The sequence below is a fragment of the Pseudophryne corroboree genome, chromosome 12 (genome assembly GCF_028390025.1).
Source record: "Pseudophryne corroboree isolate aPseCor3 chromosome 12, aPseCor3.hap2, whole genome shotgun sequence".
In the NCBI taxonomy this organism is placed as follows: Eukaryota; Metazoa; Chordata; class Amphibia; order Anura; family Myobatrachidae; genus Pseudophryne; species Pseudophryne corroboree.
In genome coordinates, this window is record NC_086455.1 from 75,377,087 (window position 1) to 75,398,818 (window position 21,732).

At 47.1% G+C, this 21,732-nt stretch overlaps 1 protein-coding gene across 3 annotated transcripts in view; it reads right to left on the reverse strand.

Moving 5' to 3' along the window:
• TTBK2 (tau tubulin kinase 2) overlaps positions 1-21,732 on the reverse strand; it is a 406,138-nt gene that overhangs the window by 58,401 nt on the left and 326,005 nt on the right. For all 3 annotated transcript variants that reach the window (XM_063947656.1, XM_063947657.1, XM_063947655.1), the window contains exons 12-13: positions 17,197-17,408; positions 10,191-10,785 (exon numbers count right to left, since the gene is read on the reverse strand). In XM_063947656.1, coding sequence (XP_063803726.1) covers positions 10,191-10,785; positions 17,197-17,408 — 807 coding nt within the window. The remainder of the gene's footprint in view (positions 1-10,190; positions 10,786-17,196; positions 17,409-21,732) is intronic.

Below are 21,732 nucleotides of genomic sequence, written 5' to 3' on the forward strand. Positions count from 1 at the left end.
CACCCCTGGGGACAGAGAGCTGTCCTCACCCATATCATCATCATCCACAGCAGGCTGATCAGAATCTGAATCAGACTGGAGCACCTGTGGCAATGAGCGTTTATGTGAAACCAACAGAGGGGGCTGAGAAGCCTTTCTGGTATCTGCTGCTTTTGCCATACAATCAATAGACTATTTTAATACCTGTCTCTCCTTTTTTGCTGCAGCTAATTCTGAAATAACATTCAGAATCATGCTTTTAAAATTATCCAGCCAGTCAGGTGCCTGTGAACTGTGTCCCTGAGGAGACAAGGAGCACTGTTCACACATGAGAGACCCCGCTGATGACGGAGTACAGTTACAAGCAGCACACATAACCATGTCCACAGACATCTTGAAACAACTGTAATATAGCGCAGCTCACTAGAAAACACCCCCACACAGACCCTAGAGAGCTCCTGGAGTGAGACTGAGGAGCGGAGACCAGCACATAGAACACAGTAGCAGAGTGTGTGAAATAATGTGTATAACCTGATATAAGTGCAGCGGCGCTACCACTGTAGTGCTGCTCCCTGCTATGAACCCCTGGTACCAGTACAGAGTCTGTAATAGCGTGGGTCCTGGAAGAGCAGCGTGCATGCAGCCTTGATGATCCGCAGCAGCAGGAAATGGCTCCTTGCCGCCTCTGTTCCCGCTCTGGGAAGCCCTGCCCCTTGCAATGGCGCGCGGTCCCTCACAGTAATATACTGGCCATGAGTAAATTTCACACATATAACTGCATAGACAAGCCCTAAGGGGCAGTGAGCACTGCGGGGCATGAGCCCTGAGCCAGTTTTGTCCGCGGCAAGCACCGCATCTCGTGGCCCATGACCGCGGCGCGACCTGTCGCCAAACTGCACCGGAGACCCGCTAACTGGGACCCTGGTGTAACACTCACCACACCGCGATCTTCAGCATCTGTTAGAGGGTGGCGGCTAGCTGCTGACATGGGCACACATACTAACAATGTGTGATCAGCACCTCAGGAGTTCAGTGTCCTGTCAGCTGGGATTACGAACCATTAACCCTCAGGAGGTTGGTTCGGTCCCCCCTCTAAGTCCCATGAAGCAGGTAGCCTGCTTGCCAACCAGGACTACCTGAAAGTAATAAACTAAAACAAAAATTAAAGGAAACTCTCTGGAGCTCCAGAGAAATGCACCCGGCTCCTTGGGCACATTTTTCTAAACTGAGTCTGGTAGAAGGGGCATAGAGGGGAGGAGCCAGCACACACATACACACACTAAAGGTTTTAAAGTGCCAGGCTCCAGTGGACCCGATCTATACCCCGTGGTACTAAAGTACAGATCCCCAGTATCCACTAGGACGTTAAGAGAAAAAACGACATTAGGCAGCCACCTCATGGGTGTGTTGGAAGAGATGCCTATACCCCTTTCACACCGCAGCCGTTTTTACTGGCTTCCTAAACGGTTCGAGCTGCGATGTGAAAGGGTCACCTTCAATTTACCGTTTACAAAATACCGGTATTTTGAAATGGTAAAAAAGCAGGGTCCTACCCGTTTCAGACCCGTTTCATTGTGCAGTGTGAAAGGGTCTGAAACGGTATTTGCAAGCCCCAGAAGGTGATAGGCTGTCTCCATGTATGATGTCACCAGGCAGAAGCAGGAAATAAACATTTAAAATGACAACCACTGTTTTGTATGGGTGAAACGGGTTCAGTGTGAAAGGTACCAAAACGGTAATGAAATGGTAATATACTGGTTACAACATGCGATGTGAAGGGGGTTTAACTGCTCAGACCCGTTTTAAGAACCGTTTAAAGAACCGTTTCAAAAGCAGGTTTTGCGATGTGAAAGCAGCATAAGCTGCTAATTATTTTTCAAAATGTTGACAGTTACATCCAACTCATTGATTACTTAAGTATTATAAAACTGACTTTGGCTGTATAACTGCTGAGCCCTCTGTCTCTGTCTTATCCACCTCTCCTGACTGCATACACTGTCCAATGTATGCTTGCATTGTTATTAGAAGGCCTACATATGCTGTATTTCTGCACTATACTTACACCGTATATGATCTGAGTACTATAACAGTCAGCCTCAAACTCTTCTTACTAAGCTTCATAGCGAAAGCATTGCATTTCTGGCTCTAATATGTCTTTGGTCTTAGGGGGTAATTCAGACCTGATCAAAGCAGCAAATTTGTTAGCAGTTGGGCAAAACCATGGGCCTAATTCAGATCTGATCATAGCAGCACATTTGTAAGCAGATGAACAAAACCATGTGCACTGCAGGGGGGGGGGGGGGGGGGGGGGGGGGGCAGATGTAACATGTGCAGAGAGACTTAGATTTGGGTGGGTTATATTGTTTCTGTACTGGCTGCTTTATTTTAAACTGCAATCTAGATTTCCGTTTGAACTCACCCCACCCAAATCTAACTCTCTCTGCACATGTTATACCTGCCCCCCCCCCCCCCCCCCCCCCCCCCCCCCCCCTCCCCCGGCTGCTTATGCCCATCTGTTAACAAAATTTGCTGCTACGATCAGGTCTGAATTAGGCCCCATGTGCAGTGCAGGTGTGGCAGATATAACATTTGCAGAGATTATAATTTGAACACACCCCACCCAAATCTCTCTCTGCATATATTATATCTGCCTCCCCTGCACTGCACATGGTTTTGCCCAACTGCTAACAAATTTGCTGCTGTGATCAACTCTGAATTAGGCCCTTAGTTATTAGACTCACAAGCATGGCAACAAACATTGAATAACTAATGACTTATTAAAAATTATGGCATAACGTACTTAGGGCCTAATTCAGACCTGATCGCACCTCTGCAAATTTGCAGAGGTTTGCGATCGGATAGTCGCCGCCCAGGCAGAGTGAAAATCCGCCCCGAGCAAGCCTGCCTACGCCATGTGAAAAGATTTGCAAACGCCGGTCAGCTGCAAATCTGTTCTCAACTCACTCACCATAGAATGATTTTTCCAGTCTGTGCAGTCTGTACATAGCCCAGGACTTACTCCTACACTGCGGGAAAAAAACCAGGCTGATCGGGCCAGAGCTGATGTCACACACCCTCCCTGAAACCGCTTAGGAACGCCTGCGATTTTCCTGACACTCCCAGAAAACGGCCAGTTACCACCCACAAACGTTCGCTTTCTGTCAATCAATCTGCGTACGCCTAGAAATAAAAAAAGACGCAGGATTTTTTTGCAGTTTGGCCTCGTGCCTGCGCATTATGATCCTTACGCATGCGCAGTTATTCAATAATCGCCCGCTTTGCATTTTCCCACAACAACGATCAGGTCTGAATTAGGCCCTTAATGCCCGCTATATGGAAAACCAATTACTTGAAATCAGTGAGAGGAAGGTACCCGTCCATGAACAAATACTAAATATTACGTTGCCCTTAACAGTCTCGAAGATTTACAAATAAGGTCTATATAGTTTTCTGTATCAAAATTACCCAGAACTAATCAATTAGTTTTGGACTCCAACATGGTTCTGTGAATGTGGAATCTTAAGCTGGGAACACACCTGTGTGATCCCCGACTCTTCGGGCAAACGCTCCCAATCAGCCAACCTCAGTGTGAACCCAGCTTTGACCTCTTCTGAGGCGGGGGCGGCAGTGAGGGGGGGTAGAGGCTTCTCTATGGGGATCGGGAGGTCGCATGTGCAGCACATAAGATGCAACCTCTCTGTCCCGGACGTTGCAGGAGCGTTATAAGCCGTTTATCGGCTAACGTTCCTGCATCGGTAGAGAATACACACCTATACAGTCAACGGCCGCTCAGCCGATATCGGGAGAATGGCCCGGCGATTGTTTAGGTGTGCACACAGCTTTATCCTCAAACAATGGTGCCATAAATCAAATTAATTCTAGCATTCTATAGCTTATTTTTGGTACCACTGAAAATTTCAAGTTAATTGATCGTGTGACTGATCAAAATGATGCAGCAAGGTACCTACCTTAAATTGAATTTCTAAATTCCATAGAATTAAGTGGTTTACAACAACACAATGTATAGCTAAGAAGCAGATGTCCACTTAAAGTGCTAAAAAAATCTTGACCCATCAAGACTATGTAATGGAACAAGAATAATAATAACAAAAATGTTACAAAATATTAGAGGCAATGATCATATCTGGGATGTGGAAAATAAGAGAATGTTTTAATTCCAAAAGTCCATACATACGGAGCGACATTGCTGAGAGATTTTGACTATATAGTCAAAATCGCTCAGAAAGTTAGTGCATATCGCTCTGTGTGTACAGAGCCAGCGATAGCGATGCGCGTCCCCGCCAGGTCGCTATCGCTGCTAAAAACAGACTGTGCAGGCAAGTAAATTTTGGCTAGATCGCTGGAAAAGAAAAAGCATCCCCTTGCTTAAATGAGATGGGCAAAATCGCTGGAAAAGTTAGTCAAAATCTCCTACTGCCAGTTCAAGGGAAAACGCTCAGTCAAAATCTCTCATAGTCAAAATCTCTCGGTGTGTATGCACCTTAAGATTACCATAACACCTACAGATTTATCAGTGATAAAATCCAATGTTACAAATATATGGAGTCGATCTCCATGACAGTGACAAATGGATAACTTTATGTAGCATGGTCAAGAGTGGGATTTACCAACCAATCAGCTCATAGCTGTCATTTTTCAAACACAGCCTGTAACATGGTAGCAAGGAGCTGATTGGCTGGTACTTTATCTTCGTTCTATTTATCACTCGCCAAGACTTGATAAATCTGAGCATTAGTCACATACAATATCACATTAATCAATCAGCAAAGTCTCCTGGTGCGTCCTAGCCGCATTGTGTTGTGGCTAAGATGTATGTTAGGCCAAAAAATAGGATTTTAATTCCCTACCAGTAAATCCTTTTCTCGTAGTCTGTAGAGGATACTGGGGTCCATTTAGTACCATGGGTATAGACGGGTCCACTAGGAGCCATGGGCACTTTAAGAATTTGATAGTGTGGGCTGGCTCCTCCCTCTTTGCCCCTCCTACCAGACTCAGTCTAGGAAACTGTACCCAAGGAGACGGACATACTTCGAGAGAAGGATAGATAAGGATAGTGGTGAGATTCCAAACCAGCACACACACAACAACAAGAGGAAAGCCAAGCTAACCAAGCTTGAAACAGGAACAGCAATGGCTGAACCAACATTACTTAACCGAGTAACAGTGCAGGAAGAACGAAGCACTGGGCGGGCGGCCAGTATCCTCTACGGTCTACGAGAAAAGGATTTACCGGTAGGTAATTAAAATCCTATTTTCTCTTACGTCCTAGAGGATACTGGGGTCCATTTAGTACCATGGGGATGTACCAAAGCTCCCAAACCGGGTGGGAGAGTGCTGAGGTTCCTGCAGAACTGATTGACCAAACTAAAGGTCCTCAGAGGCCAAAGTATCGAACTTGTAGAACTTAGCAAACGTGTTCGAACCTGACCAAGTAGCTGCTCGGCAGAGCTGTAAAGCCGAGACACCCCGGGCAGCCACCCAAGAAAAACCCACCGACCTAGTAGAGTGGGCCTGTACAGATTTTGTACACGGCAATCTTGCCGTGGAATAAGCATGCTGGATAGTAAGTCTGATCCAGCATGGAATTGTCTGCTTTGAAGCAGGACACCCAATCTTATTGGGATCACACAGAACAAACAGCGAGTCCGTCTTTCTGTGACAAGCTGTTCTGTTCACATACACCTTCAAAGCCCTCACAACAGCCAAAGACTTTGAAGTAGCAGAGGTGTCGGCGACAACCGAAACCACAATAGGTTGGTTGATGTGAAATGCGGACACCACTTTAGGAAGAAATTGCTGACGAGTTCTGAGTTCAGTTCTGTCCTCATGGAAAATTAAATAGGGACTTTTGTGAGACAAAGCCCCCAGCTCCGACACACTTCTTGCTGAAGCCAAGGCCAACAGTATGAAGTCTTCCACGTAAGATATTTTACAACCACCTTCTGTAAAGGCCCAACTTGGAGGAACTGCAGCACCACATTGAGATCCCAAGGTGCCGTAGGAGGCACCAAGGGAGATTGGATGTGCAGAACACCTTTGAAGAATGTCTGGAACTCAGGGAGAGAAGCCAATTGTTTCTGAAAGAAAATGGACAAGGCCGAAATCTAGACTTTTATGGAGCCCAGACGCAGGCCCACATCCACGCCACACTGCAGAAAAAGCAGAAAACATCCCAGATGAAATTCCACAGCAGAATAATTTCTGCTCTCACACCAAGAGACGTATTTTTTCCAAATACGATGGTAATGCTTAGACGTTACGCCCTTCCTGGCTTGGATCATAGTCGGTATAACCTTGTTAGGGATCCCTCTCCTGGCTAGAATCAGCCGTTCAACTTCCATGCCGTCAAAAGTAGCCACGGTAAGTCCTGATAGACGAACGGGTCCTGTTGCAGAAGATCCTCGCTAAGAGGTAGAGGCCACGGATCTTCGAGGAGCATCTCCACCATCTGATAGACCCATGGAGTTGTCAGGGCGTCTATCGCCACCACCTGTGGGTCTCTCGACCTGGAACAATATCGCTTGAGCTTCTTGTTGAGATGAGAGGCCATCATGTAAATCTGTGGGTATCCCTATCAACTTGCCAAGCACCTGAACACTTCCAGGTGAAGTCCCCACTCCCTAGGGTGCAGGTCATGTCTGCTGAGGAAGTTTGCTTCCCAGTTGTCTACTCCCAGAATGAAGACCGCTGACAACGCCACAGCATTTCTTTCTGCCCAGAGGAGAATTCTTGACACCTGACATTGCTGCTCTGCTTTTCGTTCCGCCCTGTTGATTTATGTATGTTACTGCCGTCACATTGTCCGACTGGACCTGAACTGCCCGATCTTGAAGAAGACGTGAGGCCTGCTGAAGGGCGTTGTATATGGCCCTGAGTTCCAGAATATTGATTGGTAGGATGACTTCCTGACTTGACCATCTTCCCTGAAACTGCACCCGAGTGACTGCTCCCCAACCTCTGAGGCTTGCGTCTATCGTTAACAGAATCCAGTTCTGAATTCCGACCCTCCGTACTGCGATGAGGTGAGAAGATTGTAGCCACCTCAGAAGGGAGACCCTGGCCTTTGGCGACAGACTGATCCTCTGGTGCATGTGAAGATGCGATTCGGGCCATTTGTCCAACAGATCCAGCTTGAAGGATCTTGCGTGGAACCTTCCATATTGAAGTGCCTCGTAAGAGGCCACCATTTTCCCCAGAAGGTGAATGAACAGATGCACCGACACCCAGGTTGGCTTCAGGACATCCCGAACCACCGACTGGATTACCAATGCCTTTTCCAATGGAAGGAACACCTTTTGACTCAGTGTCCAGTATCATTCCCAGGAATGGGAGCCTCCGTGTTGGCTCTAGGTGAGATTTCGGAAGGTTCAGAATCCACCTGTGATCCTGGAGGAGTTTGGTTGAGAAAGCAATGCTGTCCAGCAACCTTTCCCTTGACGGCGCTTTTATCAGGAGATCGTCCAGGTACGGAATTATGTTCACTAACTGCTTGTGGAGTAGAAACATCATCTCTGCCATCACCTTGGTTAACACCCTCGGTGCCGTGGAGAGACCAAAGGGCAGGGCCTGGAACTGGTAGTGACAGTCCTGCAGTGCAAACCTGAGATAATCCTGGCGTAGCCATAAGCCCCTGCGTGCCGACACTGCCATAGGAGTGGTGCATGCGAAAAGTACGCCTATTTCCTTTATGGCTTCCACCATAAAGTTCGCAGAGTCCTGTATATGCTGCAGGAGTAAGACAACATCCCCCCCTAGATAAGGAATCTAACCCTTCAATTAGGTTACCCGACCATTTAGCAATGGCTTTAGTGATCCATGCACATGCAATAGTGGGTCTCTGGGCCACCCCAGCGGCTGTGTACAATGATTTGAGTGTAGTCTCAATTTTACGATAAGCCGTGTCTTTCAGGGAGGCTGCACCAGGAACAGGCAATACAATTTTACGTGACAGCCTAGAGACTGAAGCATCCACTATCGGTGGATTTTCCCATTTTTTTCCTATCCTCCAGAGGGAAAGGAAAAGATGAAAGTAAACTTTTAGGGATCTGAAACTTCTTATCAGGATTAACCCATGGTTCTTCAAACAGGGTATTCAATTCCTTTGACACAGGAAAAGTAACGGAGGACTTCTTTTTCACATTAAAATAAGATTCCTCACACTCCTCTGACACCTTATCAGGAATATGCAGAACATCTCTTATAGCCTCTATTCCCTGTGACAGAGCTGTATCCCTCCCCTCTGAGTCCACCTCCCCGTCCTCCATGTTTGACCTGTCAGAGTCAGACTGCAGGATATGGGTCAGAGATTGCTTTTGCGGACAAATGGGAGGGGATTGAGACTCTGTTTCATAAACTCGTCCACAGTCTGTTTTAAGTATTGCGTCTCTTTCTCATTTCGGGACAATTTTGTAGAAAGAGTTGAGAGAGAATTAACCCATTCCGGTTCAGCCCGCTAGTCTGTGAACCCTAAGTACCCAGTAGTGAGCCCCCTGGTGAAGAGGAACACTCTGCGGTACAAGTGACACACTCTTTACCTGACATAATGTAAATGTGACAGCACACACACACACAAAAAAAAATAAAACTAAAAGAACTCCTATGGATCTCCTCTAGCTGTGACCGACTCCTCCGGGCACATTTTCAAAACGGAGTCTGGTAGGACGGTCATAGAGGGAGGAGCCAGCCCACACTATCAAATTCTTAAAGTGCCCATGACTCCTAGCGGAACAGTCTATACCCATGGTACTAAATGGACCCCAGTATACTCTAGGATGTAAGAGAAAAATATATACTTTTTATATGTATGTATGTATGTACAGTACGTACGTACGTACGTACGTACGTACGCATACTTTTTTCCAGCAATAATTGACATATATAAACGTAATTATTACATTATTGTTGCAGTTTACAAGACAGTTTTTCACACCACCTCATAGTTTGTCGGCTTCCTCAGCTAGCCTTGGAGCCACAGCAGAGCATTGTAGGTAACATTATCACCTGCTTTCATGGTCACATGGCAAGATTTTTACTACATAACAAGTGTTAAGTGACACAAACCGCTCATTGTTAAATAGAAATCTGTTGTGCGCCAAGCAAAGCAGCAACCACGGGTCAATTACAGATGTGTTCACATACACCTATCCTCAAATCATGACGCACAGCCCCATTTGGTGAGCCACAGTCTTTGCAACGCAGTATAGACCAGCTCCTCCCTCCGCCGCAGCTCCGTCGTAGCCAACATTGCCAAATGTGTATGCACTTGCTGATGTCGGCACCCCGCCAGGTCCAGTCGTCGCTGATTTTGCCGGTAAAAACATTGTCTAGAGAGTACCCGGCTTAACTTTTATTTTCTCCTGCCTCCTCTCCTTCCAATAGCGATGATCCACTAGAAAGCTGCACATAAATACCGGTTGCTAGTGGTGGTTTTGTTATTGCTGTCTGATAATGCGGCTGCCTAAATACAGAACATGCACTTTCCTAAATAGGCAGTTAATTGGGGATGTAGTCAGGATGTCGGCAGTCAGAATACAGACGCCGGGATCCCAACCACCAGAAGATATCCACGACACCCATGGAGTGGGAACAGAACATGTGGCAAGCTTGCAGCGTGGAGAGCATGCAAGGGGCTTCACTGTGCTTGCCCCCCTGCCAGCATTCTGGCAGTCAGGGTCCCGGCGTCTATATTCTGACCGCCGGGTTCCGTACCTAACCCATTGTTATCCCTGTTACCTTATATACCAACTATTCTCCCCCCTTAGACCGTAAGCTCGTTTCGTACAGGCCATCTTTACTTTCTGCTTTATGCCTTTTTATGTCATTTATTGTGTCGTTCCCACCTCAATATATAGTGCTGCGTAATATGTAAGTGCTCTACAAATAAAACATAATAAGGGTTGGTGAATCTTCTCGGTCAAAAAAATAAACATTGTTGACTAGACATAGGTGACTGAAATAGGAGGGTTTAAGGAACAAATTAGAAAAAGATACATTTATATTGTTATAAAAAAATAAATATTAAAAAAATAGTGTTCGATGAAAGCAAACTCCTCTTTATCAAATATTAGGCAGCATCCTGCAAAATACAAGCTCATCATCTTGAAAGCAATATTATGCATGGTCCACCACGTGATTAAAAAACAATAAATCTGCATAGCAAAAGAATCAATAATAAAACAAAATGTAATTACCGGAGTGTTAGCTCCTTCAGCTTGAGCTTCCATTGGACTTGTAGGTGTTGCTGGAAGCAGCTGTCCAGCAGCTCCTGACAGGGGATCCAGCCTATCAACACAAGGGCCTGATGAAACCATGATATCAAGTCCTAGGCCTGCATCAGATTTCTTATGAACATCATTGTCTGTCCACGAGCCCAGTTTTGGTGGACCATCTAGAGGAGATTCCTCCAGCACTTGAAGCACCTCTGGCTCCTCTTCTGATGGACTTCCTGTTACCTTCTGACAGAGATTTCCATTTGACCCAAAATCATTTAAATCCCGTTCTTTGTCCACAATGACCCATTCTTTAGAATCAACCTCCAGCCGGCAGGAGCTTAGATTCACAGCTACAAACCCATTGCTAACGACACCATCCAAGTTTTCAGGGGAGCTGGCTGACCCTGGTTTACAACCTTCTGGCACATATTCATCATCATAATGCCAGGCATGGTCAGCGTGGGCGGTGGTAGGAGCAACCATGGTCTTTCGGGGTCGAGAGGAGGGGGAAGGTGAAGATTCTTCGGCAACTGGATTGTCTTTCAAGTTTGTATCCTTCTGAATTTTCTCAACACTTTGCAAGTCAAGAAAAAAAAAAAAAAACACATTAACAGCCTTAAACTACTATGCACATTTTTATATCTGTATTAAGATAGATCAATCGATAGGTAGATACTCCAATCTAGTGAAAATATTGGGCGAGACGTAATACCACCTGAGATTGGCAGATGTGCAGGATTTTGGCCGAACTCAGACGTTTTAAAGGGGCAATAACTTATAACGGCATGGTTTTGCCTTGTAAGTGATTGTGCCTTTAAAAAAAAACATCCAAGTTCGGACGGAAACCTGCACGTCAGCCGAACTCGGGCGGCATTACTTCCCACCCCTGATCTGTGAATGCCAGTAACAGAGATAAAAAAAAATAAGAATTTACTTACCGATAATTCTATTTCTCGGAGTCCGTAGTGGATGCTGGGGTTCCTGAAAGGACCATGGGGAATAGCGGCTCCGCAGGAGACAGGGCACAAAAAAGTAAAGCTTTACTAGGTCAGGTGGTGTGCACTGGCTCCTCCCCCTATGACCCTCCTCCAGACTCCAGTTAGGTACTGTGCCCGGACGAGCATACACAATAAGGGAGGCATTTTGAATCCCGGGTAAGACTCATACCAGCCACACCAATCACACCGTACAACTTGTGATCTAAACCCAGTTAACAGTATGACAACAGAAAGGGCCTCTTAAAGATGGCTCCTTAACAATAACCCGAATTAGTTAACAATAACTATGTACAAGTATTGCAGATAATCCGCACTTGGGATGGGCGCCCAGCATCCACTACGGACTCCGAGAAATAGAATTATCGGTAAGTAAATTCTTATTTTCTCTATCGTCCTAAGTGGATGCTGGGGTTCCTGAAAGGACCATGGGGATTATACCAAAGCTCCCAAACGGGCGGGAGAGTGCGGATGACTCTGCAGCACCGAATGAGAGAACTCCAGGTCCTCCTTTGCCAGGGTATCAAATTTGTAAAATTTTACAAACGTGTTCTCCCCCGACCACGTAGCTGCTCGGCAGAGTTGTAATGCCGAGACCCCTCGGGCAGCCGCCCAAGATGAGCCCACCTTCCTTGTGGAGTGGGCTTTTACAGTTTTAGGCTGTGGCAGGCCTGCCACAGAATGTGCAAGTTGAATTGTGTTACAAATCCAACGAGCAATCGACTGCTTAGAAGCAGGTGCGCCCAACTTGTTGGGTGCATACAATATAAACAGCGAGTCAGATTTTCTGACTCCAGCCGTCCTTGCAATGTATATTTTTAAGGCTCTGACAACGTCCAACAACTTGGAGTCCTCCAAGTCGCTAGTGGCCGCAGGCACCACAATAGGTTGGTTCAGATGAAATGCTGATACCACTTTAGGGAGAAAATGCGGACGAGTCCGCAGTTCTGCCCTATCCGAATGGAAGATTAGATAAGGACTTTTATAAGATAAAGCCGCCAATTCAGATACTCTCCTGGCAGAGGCCAGGGCTAGTAACATAGTCACTTTCAATGTGAGATATTTCAAATCCACCTTTTTCAATGGTTCAAACCAATGGGATTTGAGGAAATCTAAAAACTACATTTAGATCCCACGGTGCCACCGGAGGCACCACAGGAGGCTGTATATGCAGTACTCCCTTGACAAAAGTCTGGACCTCAGGGACAGAGGCCAATTCTTTTTGGAAGAATATTGACAGGGCCGAAATTTGAACCTTAATGGATCCCAATTTGAGACCCATAGATAATCCTGATTGCAGGAAATGTAGGAAACGACCCAGTTGGAATTCCTCCGTCGGAACCCTCCGATCCTCGCACCACGCTACATATTTTCGCCAAATGCGGTGATAATGTTTCACGGTGACTTCCTTCCGTGCCTTAATCAAGGTAGGAATGACTTCTTCTGGAATGCCTTTCCCTTTTAGGATCTGGCGTTCAACCGCCATGCCGTCAAACGCAGCCGCGGTAAGTCTTGAAAAAGACAGGGACCCTGCTGTAGCAGGTCCCTTCTCAGAGGTAGAGGCCACGGTTCGTCCGTGAGCATCTCTTGAAGTTCCGGATACCAAGTCCTTCTCGGCCAATCCGGAACCACTAGTATTGTTCTTACTCTTCTTTGCCGTATGATCTTCAATACCTTTGGTATGAGCGGCAGAGGAGGAAACACATACACTGACTGGTACACCCAAGGAGTTACCAGTGCGTCCACAGCTATTGCCTGTGGATCTCTTGACCTGGCGCAATATTTGTCCAGTTTCTTGTTGAGGCGAGACGCCATCATGTCTACAATTGGTCTTTCCCAACGGTCTATTAACATGTTGAAGACTTCTGGATGTAGACCCCACTCTCCCGGATGAAGATCGTGTCTGCTGAGGAAGTCTGCTTCCCAGTTGTCCACGCCCGGGATGAACACTGCTGACAGTGCTATCACGTGATTCTCCGCCCAGCGAAGAATCTTGGCAGCTTCTGCCATTGCACTCCTGCTTCTTGTGCCGCCCTGCCTGTTTACATGGGCGACCGCCGTGATGTTGTCCGACTGAATCAACACCGGCTTTCCTTGCAGGAGAAGTTCCGCCTGGCTTAGAGCATTGTAGATTGCTCTTAGTTCCAGAATGTTTATGTGAAGAGATTTTTCCAGACTCGTCCATACTCCCTGGAAGTTTCTTCCTTGTGTGACTGCTCCCCAGCCTCTCAGGCTGGCGTCCGTGGTCACCAGGATCCAATCCTGAATGCCGAATCTGCGGCCTTCTAATAGGTGAGCCTTCTGCAACCACCACAGAAGTGACACCCTTGTCTTTGGTGACAGGGTTATTCGCAGGTGCATCTGCAGATGCGACCCTGACCATTTGTCCAACAGATCCCTTTGGAATATTCTTGCATGGAATCTGCCGAATGGAATTGCTTCGTAAGAAGCCACCATTTTTCCCAGGACTCTTGTGCATTGATGTACTGACACTTTCCCTGGTTTTAGGAGGTTCCTGACCAGATCGGATAACTCCTTGGCTTTTTCCTCTGGAAGGAAAACCTTTTTCTGAACCGTGTCCAGAATCATTCCTAGGAACAGCAGACGAGTTGTCGGGATTAAATGGGATTTTGGAATATTCAGAATCCACCCGTGTTGTCTTAGCACCTCTTGAGATAGTGCTAAAGCTGTCTCCAGCTGTTCTCTGGACCTTGCCCTTATTAGGAGATCGTCCAAGTATGGGATAACTAATACGCCTTTTCTTCGAAGAAGAATCATCATCTCGGCCATTACCTTGGTAAAGACCCGAGGCGCCGTGGACAATCCGAACGGCAGCGTCTGAAACTGATAGTGACAGTTTTGAACAATGAACCTGAGGTACCCCTGGTGTGCGGGGTAAATCGGAACGTGTAGATACGCATCCTTGATGTCCAAGGATACCATAAAGTCCCCTTCTTCCAGGTTCGCTATCACTGCTCTGAGTGACTCCATCTTGAACTTGAACTTTTTTATGTAGAGGTTCAAGGACTTCAGATTTAGAATAGGCCTTACCGAGCCATCCGGCTTCGGTACCACAAATAGAGTGGAATAATACCCCTTTCCTTGTTGTAATAGGGGTACTTTGACTATCACCTGCTGAGCGTACAGCTTGTGAATGGCTTCCAACACCCTCTCCCTTTCGGAAGAGACGGTTGGTAAGGCAGACTTCAGGAAACGATGAGGAGGATCCGTCTCTAATTCCAACCTGTACCCCTGAGATATTATCTGCAGGATCCAGGGGTCTACCTGCGAGTGAGCCCACTGCGCGCTGTAATTTTTGAGACGGCCCCCCACTGTCCCCGAGTCCGCTTGAGAGGCCCCAGCGTCATGCTGAGGTTTTTGCAGGAGCCGGGGAGGGCTTCTGTTCCTGGGAAGGAGCTGCCTGTTGGTGTCTCTTCCCTCTTCCTCTGCCTCGTGGCAGGTACGACAAGCCCTTTGCTCTCTTATTTTTGTAGGAGCGAAAAGGCTGCGGTTGAAAGGTCGGTGCCTTTCTCTGTTGGGGAGTGACTTGAGGTAAAAAAGTGGATTTCCCGGCAGTAGCCGTGGCCACCAAGTCTGATAGACCAACTCCAAATAACTCCTCCCCTTTATACGGCAAAACCTCCATGTGACGTTTTGAATCCGCATCGCCTGTCCACTGTCGTGTCCATAAGGCTCTTCTGGCTGAAATGGACATAGCACTCACCCGAGATGCCAGTGTGCAAATATCCCTCTGTGCATCACGCATATAGATAAATGCATCCTTTATTTGTTCTAACGACAGTAAAACATTGTCCCTATCTAGGGTATCAATATTTTCAATCAGGGATTCTGACCAAACTACTCCAGCACTGCACATCCAGGCAGTTGCTATAGCTGGTCGTAGTATAACACCTGCATGTGTGTATATATTCTTTTGAATAACTTCCATCTTTCTATCTGATGGATCCTTAAGTGCGGCCGTCTCAGGAGAGGGTAACGCCACTTGTTTGGATAAGCGTGTGAGCGCCTTGTCCACCTTAGGGGGTGTTTCCCAGCGCGCCCTAACCTCTGGCGGGAAAGGGTATAATGCCAATAACTTTTTTGAAATTATCAACTTTTTATCAGGAGCAACCCACGCTTCATCACACACGTCATTTAATTCTTCTGATTCAGGAAAAACTGTTTGTAGTTTTTTCACACCATACATAATACCCTGTTTTACGGTATCTGTAGTATCAGCTAAATGTAACGTCTCCTTCATTGCCAAAATCATATAACGTGTGGCCCTACTGGAAAATACGTTTGAATTTCTACCGTCGTCACTGGAATCAGTGCCCGTGTCTGGGTCTGTGTCGACCGACTGAGGCAAAGGGCGTTTTACAGCCCCTGACGGTGTTTGAGGCGCCTGGACAGGCATTAATTGATTGTCCGGCCGCCTCATGTCCTCAACTGACTGTTTAAGGGAAGATAAACCATCACGTAATTCCACAAATAAAGGCATCCATTCTGGTGTCGACCCCCTGGGGGGTGACATCTGCATATTTGGCAATTGCTCCGCCTCCACACCAATATCGTCCTCATACATGTCGACACCACGTACCGACACACACCGCAAACTCACAGGGAATGCTCTAATGAAGACAGGACCCACTAGCCCTTTTGGGGAGACAGAGGGAGAGTCTGCCAGCACACACCACAAAGCGCTATATATACAAGGGATATCCTTATATTAAGTGCTCCCTTATAGCTGCTTTAATATATATATATATAGCCATTAATGTGCCCCCCCTCTCTGTTTTACCCTGTTTCTGTAGTGCAGTGCAGGGGAGAGACCTGGGAGCCGTTCTGACCAGCGGAGCTGTGACAGAAAATGGCGCCGTGTGCTGAGGAGATAGGCCCCGCCCCTTTTTCGGCGGGTTCTTCTCCCGCTATTTTTCCAGTCAGGCAGGGGTTAAATATCTCCATATAGCCCCTATGGGCTATATGTGAGGTATTTTTAGCCTTGTATAAGGTTTATATTTGCCTCTCAGAGCGCCCCCCCCCAGCGCTCTGCACCCTCAGTGACTGCCCAGTGAAGTGTGCTGAGAGGAAAATGGCGCACAGCTGCAGTGCTGTGCGCTACCTTATGAAGACTGAGGAGTCTTCAGCCGCCGGTTTCCGGACCTCTTCACGCTTCAGCATCTGCAAGGGGGTCGGCGGCGCGGCTCCGGGACCGGACTCCACGGCTGGGCCTGTGTTCGATCCCTCTGGAGCTAATGGTGTCCAGTAGCCAAGCAGCAAATCCACTCTGCATGCAGGTGAGTTTACTACTTTCCCCCTAAGTCCCACGTTGCAGTGATCCTGTTGCCAGCAGGACTCACTGTAAAGAAAAAAACCTAAACTAAACTTTCTCTAAGCAGCTCTTTAGGAGAGCCACCTAGATTGCACCCTTCTCGTTCGGGCACAAAATCTAACTGGAGTCTGGAGGAGGGTCATAGGGGGAGGAGCCAGTGCACACCACCTGACCTAGTAAAGCTTTACTTTTTTGTGCCCTGTCTCCTGCGGAGCCGCTATTCCCCATGGTCCTTTCAGGAACCCCAGCATCCACTTAGGACGATAGAGAAATAAAAAAAACATTTAGGAACTAAAATGGTTCAGCACTGTTGAAAGAGGATGCCGTTAAAATAGCAGCTGTTGGGATCCCGGCGTTCATGAGACTGACGACAGAATCCTGACCTCCACAGGTTATTTCCAAGCCACCAACTGAGGTGGGAATATAACTTGGCCTGAAGCGTGGCGAGCGCAGCAGCCCACAAAAGGACTCCCTGCCTTGCTGCCGTCATTCCAGCAGACGCGATGCTGCTGTCGGTATACTGACAGATAAATCCCATACCGAACCCGTTGAAAGTAAGGCTTAAACAATTTTTCTTTTCCACATGTTTAGGTATTTGTTGCCAATAACAACTGTTAAGGAAGTTCCAAACTAGAAACTAAAACAGCAAAGTTCTTACCAGTTCTCTAAAAATTTGTCAGCATCAGGCTTGGACTCCAAAGCTAGTCGCTTCTCCAGCTCGAAGCTATGTATAGTGCGTAACTTGCGTAGAAGGGGTACATCACGATCTAGTTGGGTGGTCTCTGACCGAACCCTCACAGGAGAACCGAGGCTTGGAACATTATGATGTCCATTTGCATGGCCATTACTATGCTCTTCTTCTGTGGCGGCCTAAGAACAAGAACATGTAGACATAAACATCAAAGTAAAAATAATCCCACAAATCTAACAGTCCATACCAAAGGCTGAATGGTAACATTTTCATAGAGTGTGCTAGTGTAAGAATTAACAGGAGACAACAATAGCAGCGCTATCATCAACTTACACTCACTATGGAGGGAATCCAATTACCCGCGAGTGCCTCCGGAAGCCTCAGCGGCTGTGCGGTATAAGTCTCAGTAACTACATCTTAATATAGAAGTTACTGGTAATAAATACAATAAAATTAATATGACTCTGCAGAGTTAACAACACAGTAAAGAGGATACTCAGTGCAATGTACTTATTAAAATCAAGTGCACACTCATTGAGTGTGCTGGGCAAAAAACTCTGCAAAAGATTTACTAGGCCAGCGCTTCTCAAACTTTGAGTTGAGACACCTTAGCGTGTTGCGAGTTGGTCCCTGGTGAATCACACACAATGACAGTATGGTGCCAAAAATAGGATTTGAATTACCTTTTCTCGTAGTCCGTAGAGGATACTGGGGTCCATTTAGTACCATGGGGTATACACGGGTCCACTAGGAGCCATGGGCACTTTAAGAATTTGATAGTGTGGGCTGGCTCCTCCCTCTATGCCCCTCCTACCAGACTCAGTCTAGGAAACTGTGCCCGAGGAAACGGACATACTTTGAGAGAAAGGATAGATAAGGATAGTGGTGAGATTCCGAACCAGCACACACAAACAAGAGGAAAGCCAAGCTAACCAAACTTGAAACAGGAACAGCAACAGCTGAACCAACATTACTTAACCAAGTAACATGGCAGGAAGAACAAAGCACCAGGCGAGCACCCAGTATCCTCTACGGACTACCAGAAAAGGATTTACCGGTAGGTAATTAAAATCCTATTTTCTCTTAAGTCCTAGAGGATACTGGGGTCCATTTAGTACCATGGGGATGTACCAAAGCTCCCAAACCAGGTGGGAGAGTGCTAAGGTTCCTGCAGAACTGATTGACCAAACTGAAGGTCTTCAGAGGCCAAAGTATTGTACTTGTAAAACTTAGCAAACGTGTTCGAACCTGACCAAGTAGCTGCTCGGCAGAGGTGTAAAGCCGAGACACCCCGGGCAGCCACCCAGGAAGAAGCCACCGACCTAGTAGAGTGGGCCTGTACAGATTTTGGACATGGCAAGCCTGCGTGGAATAAGCATGCTAGATAGTAAGTCTGATCCAGCGTGCAATTGTCTGCTCTGAAGCAGAACACCCAATTTTATTGGGATCATAAAGAACAAACAGCTAGTACGTTTTTCTGTGACGAGCTGTTCTCTTCACATACACCTTCAAAGCCCTCACAACATCCAAAGACTTTGAAGTATCAGAAGTGTCGGTGACAACCGGAACCACAATAGGTTGGTTGATGGGAAACGCAGACACCACTTTAGGAAGAAATTGCTGACGAGTTCTGAGTTCAGCTCTGTCCTCATGGGAAATTAAATAGGGACTTTTGTGAGACAAAGCCCCCAACTCCGACACACGCCTTGCTGAAGACAAGGCCAACTGTGTGACGGTCTTCCACGTAAGATATTTTACGTCCACCTCCTGTAACGGTTCAAACCAGTCCGATTGGAGGAACTGCAGCACCACGTTGAGATCCCAAGGTGCCGTGGGAGGCACAAAGGGAGGTTGAATGTCCAGAACACCTTTCAAGAACGTCTGGACCTCAGGGAGAGAAGCCAATTGTTTCTGAAAGAAAATGGACAAAGCCGAAATCTGGACTTTTAAGGAGCCCAGACGCAGGCCCACATCCACACCTGCCTGCAGAAAAAGCAGGAAACGTCCCAGATGAAATTCCATCGCAGAATAATTTCTGCTCTCACACCAAGAGACGTATTTCTTCCAAATACGATGGATCATAGTCGGGATAACCTTGTTACGGATCACTCTCCTGGCTAGAATCAGCCATTCAACTTCCATGCCATCAAACGTAGCCACGGTAAGTCCTGATAGACGAACGGGCCATGTTGCAGAAGATACTCGCAAACAGGTAGAGGCCACTGATCTTCGAGGAGCATCTCCAGAAAGTCCGCATACCAGGCCCTTCTTGGCCAGTCCGGAGCAATGAGAAATTGCTTGAACCTTTTCCCTTTTTATTCTCTTCAGAATTCTTGGGATCAGAGGAAGTGGAGGAAACATGTACACCATCTGATAGACCCATGAAGTCGTCAAGGCGTCTACCGCCACCGCCTGTGGGTCTCTCGACCTGGAACAATATCGCTTGAGCTTCTTGTTGAGCCGAGAGGCCATCATGTTGATCTGTGAATATCGCCAACGACTTGACAAGCACCTGAACATTTCCTGTGAAGGCCCCACTCTTCCGGGTGCAGGTCATGTCTGCTGAGGAAGTCTGCTTCTCAGATGACTACTCCCGGAATGAAGACCACTGACAAAGCCACAGCGTTTTTTTTCTGCCCAGAGGAGAATTCTTGACACCTCTGACATCGCTGCTCTACTTTTCGTTCCGCCTTGTCAGTTTATGTACGTCACTGCTGTCACATTGTCCGACTGGACCTAAATGGCCCGATCGTGAAGAAGATATGAGGCCTGCAGAAGGGTGTTGTATATGGCCCTGAGTACCAGAATGTTGATTGGAAGTACGACTTCCTGACTTGACCATCTTCCTTAAAACTGTACCCCCTGGGTGACTGCTCCCCAACCTCTGAGGTTTGCGTTCATGGTTAACAGAATACAATTATGAATCCCAAACCTCCGACCCTCGACCAGGTGAGAAATCTGTAGCCACCACAGAAGGGAGATCCTGGCTCTTGGTGACAGACAGATCCTCTGGTGCATGTGAAGATGCGATCCGGACCATTTGTCCAACAGATCCAGCTGGAAGGACCTCGCATGAAACCTTTCATACTGGAGCGCCTCATAAGAGGCCACCTTTTTCCCCAGAAGGCGAATGCACAGATGCACCGAGATCCGGGTTGGCTTCCGAACAGCCTGAGCCATCGACTAGATTACCATAGCCTTCTGCAAGGGAAGGAACACTTTCTGAGACTCTGTGCCCAGTATCAATCCCAGGAAAGGAAGCCCTTTAGTCGGTTCCAGGTGAGATTTTGGAAAGTTCAGAATCCACCCGTGATCCAGGAGTTGTCTGGTTGAAAGGCCAATGATGTCCAACAACCGCTCCCTGGACGGTGCCTTTATCAGAAGATCGTCCAGGTACAGAATTATGTTCACTCCCTGTTTGCGGAGTAGAAACATCATCTCTGCCATCACTTTGGTGAACACCCTCGGTGCTGCGGAGAGACCAAATGGATGGGCCTGGAACTCTCAAACTTTATCTTGAATTTGAACACTCATAAGTACGGGTTCAACGACTTGAGGTTTAAAATCGGTCTCACCGAACCATCTGGTTTTGGTACTACAAACAAGTTGGAATTTTACCCCTTGTTTTGCAGACGAGGTGGAACTGGAACAATGACCTGAGTCTGTACCAGTTTTTGAATGGCGTCCTGTGAAGTTATACTTGCCTCTTGCAAAACTGGTAAGCCTGATTTTGAAGAATCTGTGAGATGGGAGCTCCTGAAACTCCAGTCTGTAGCCCTGGGTAATAAGATCTATGACTCAGGGATCCTCGCACGAACCTGTCCAGAAGTGACTAAAACATTTTAGTTGGGCTCCCACCCGCTAGTCTTCCAGGCATCGTGGTCCACTGCCATGCTGAAGGCTTTGAGGAAGCAGAGCTTGAGCTCTGTTCTTGAGAACTGGCAGTTGCTGGTTTGTGTGGTTTACCTCTAGCGCCTCTGGTGGCTGTAGAAGAACCTCTGGTTTTGCCCTTAAACCTGGCAGTCCGAAACGACTGTAAATTTGAACCTGAGTAAATCTTCCTGGCTGGAGGGAGCTGCAGAAGGAAGATATGTGGACTTACCCGCAGTAGCTTTGGAGATCCATTTGTCTAGTTTTTCTCCAAATAAGGCCTCTCCTGTGAAGGGTAGGCCTTCCACGCCTTTCCAGGAGTCCGCGTCAGCAGTCCACTGGTGTAGCCATAAGCCTCTGCATGCTGACACTGCCATAGCAGTGATGCGTGCATTAAGCAAGCCTATTTCTTTTATGGCTTCCAAGTTCACAGAGTACTGTATACGTTGCAGGAGTAAAATAATCTCCCCTTGAGGCAAGGTATCTAACCCGTCAATTAGGTTACCCGACCATTTGGCAATGGTCTTAGTAATCCACCCACATGCTATAGTGCAGCCATGGCCAACCTGTGGCTCTTGAGCCACATACGGCTCTTTCTTTATTCAAATGTGGCTCCCGACACTCAGTCACCTG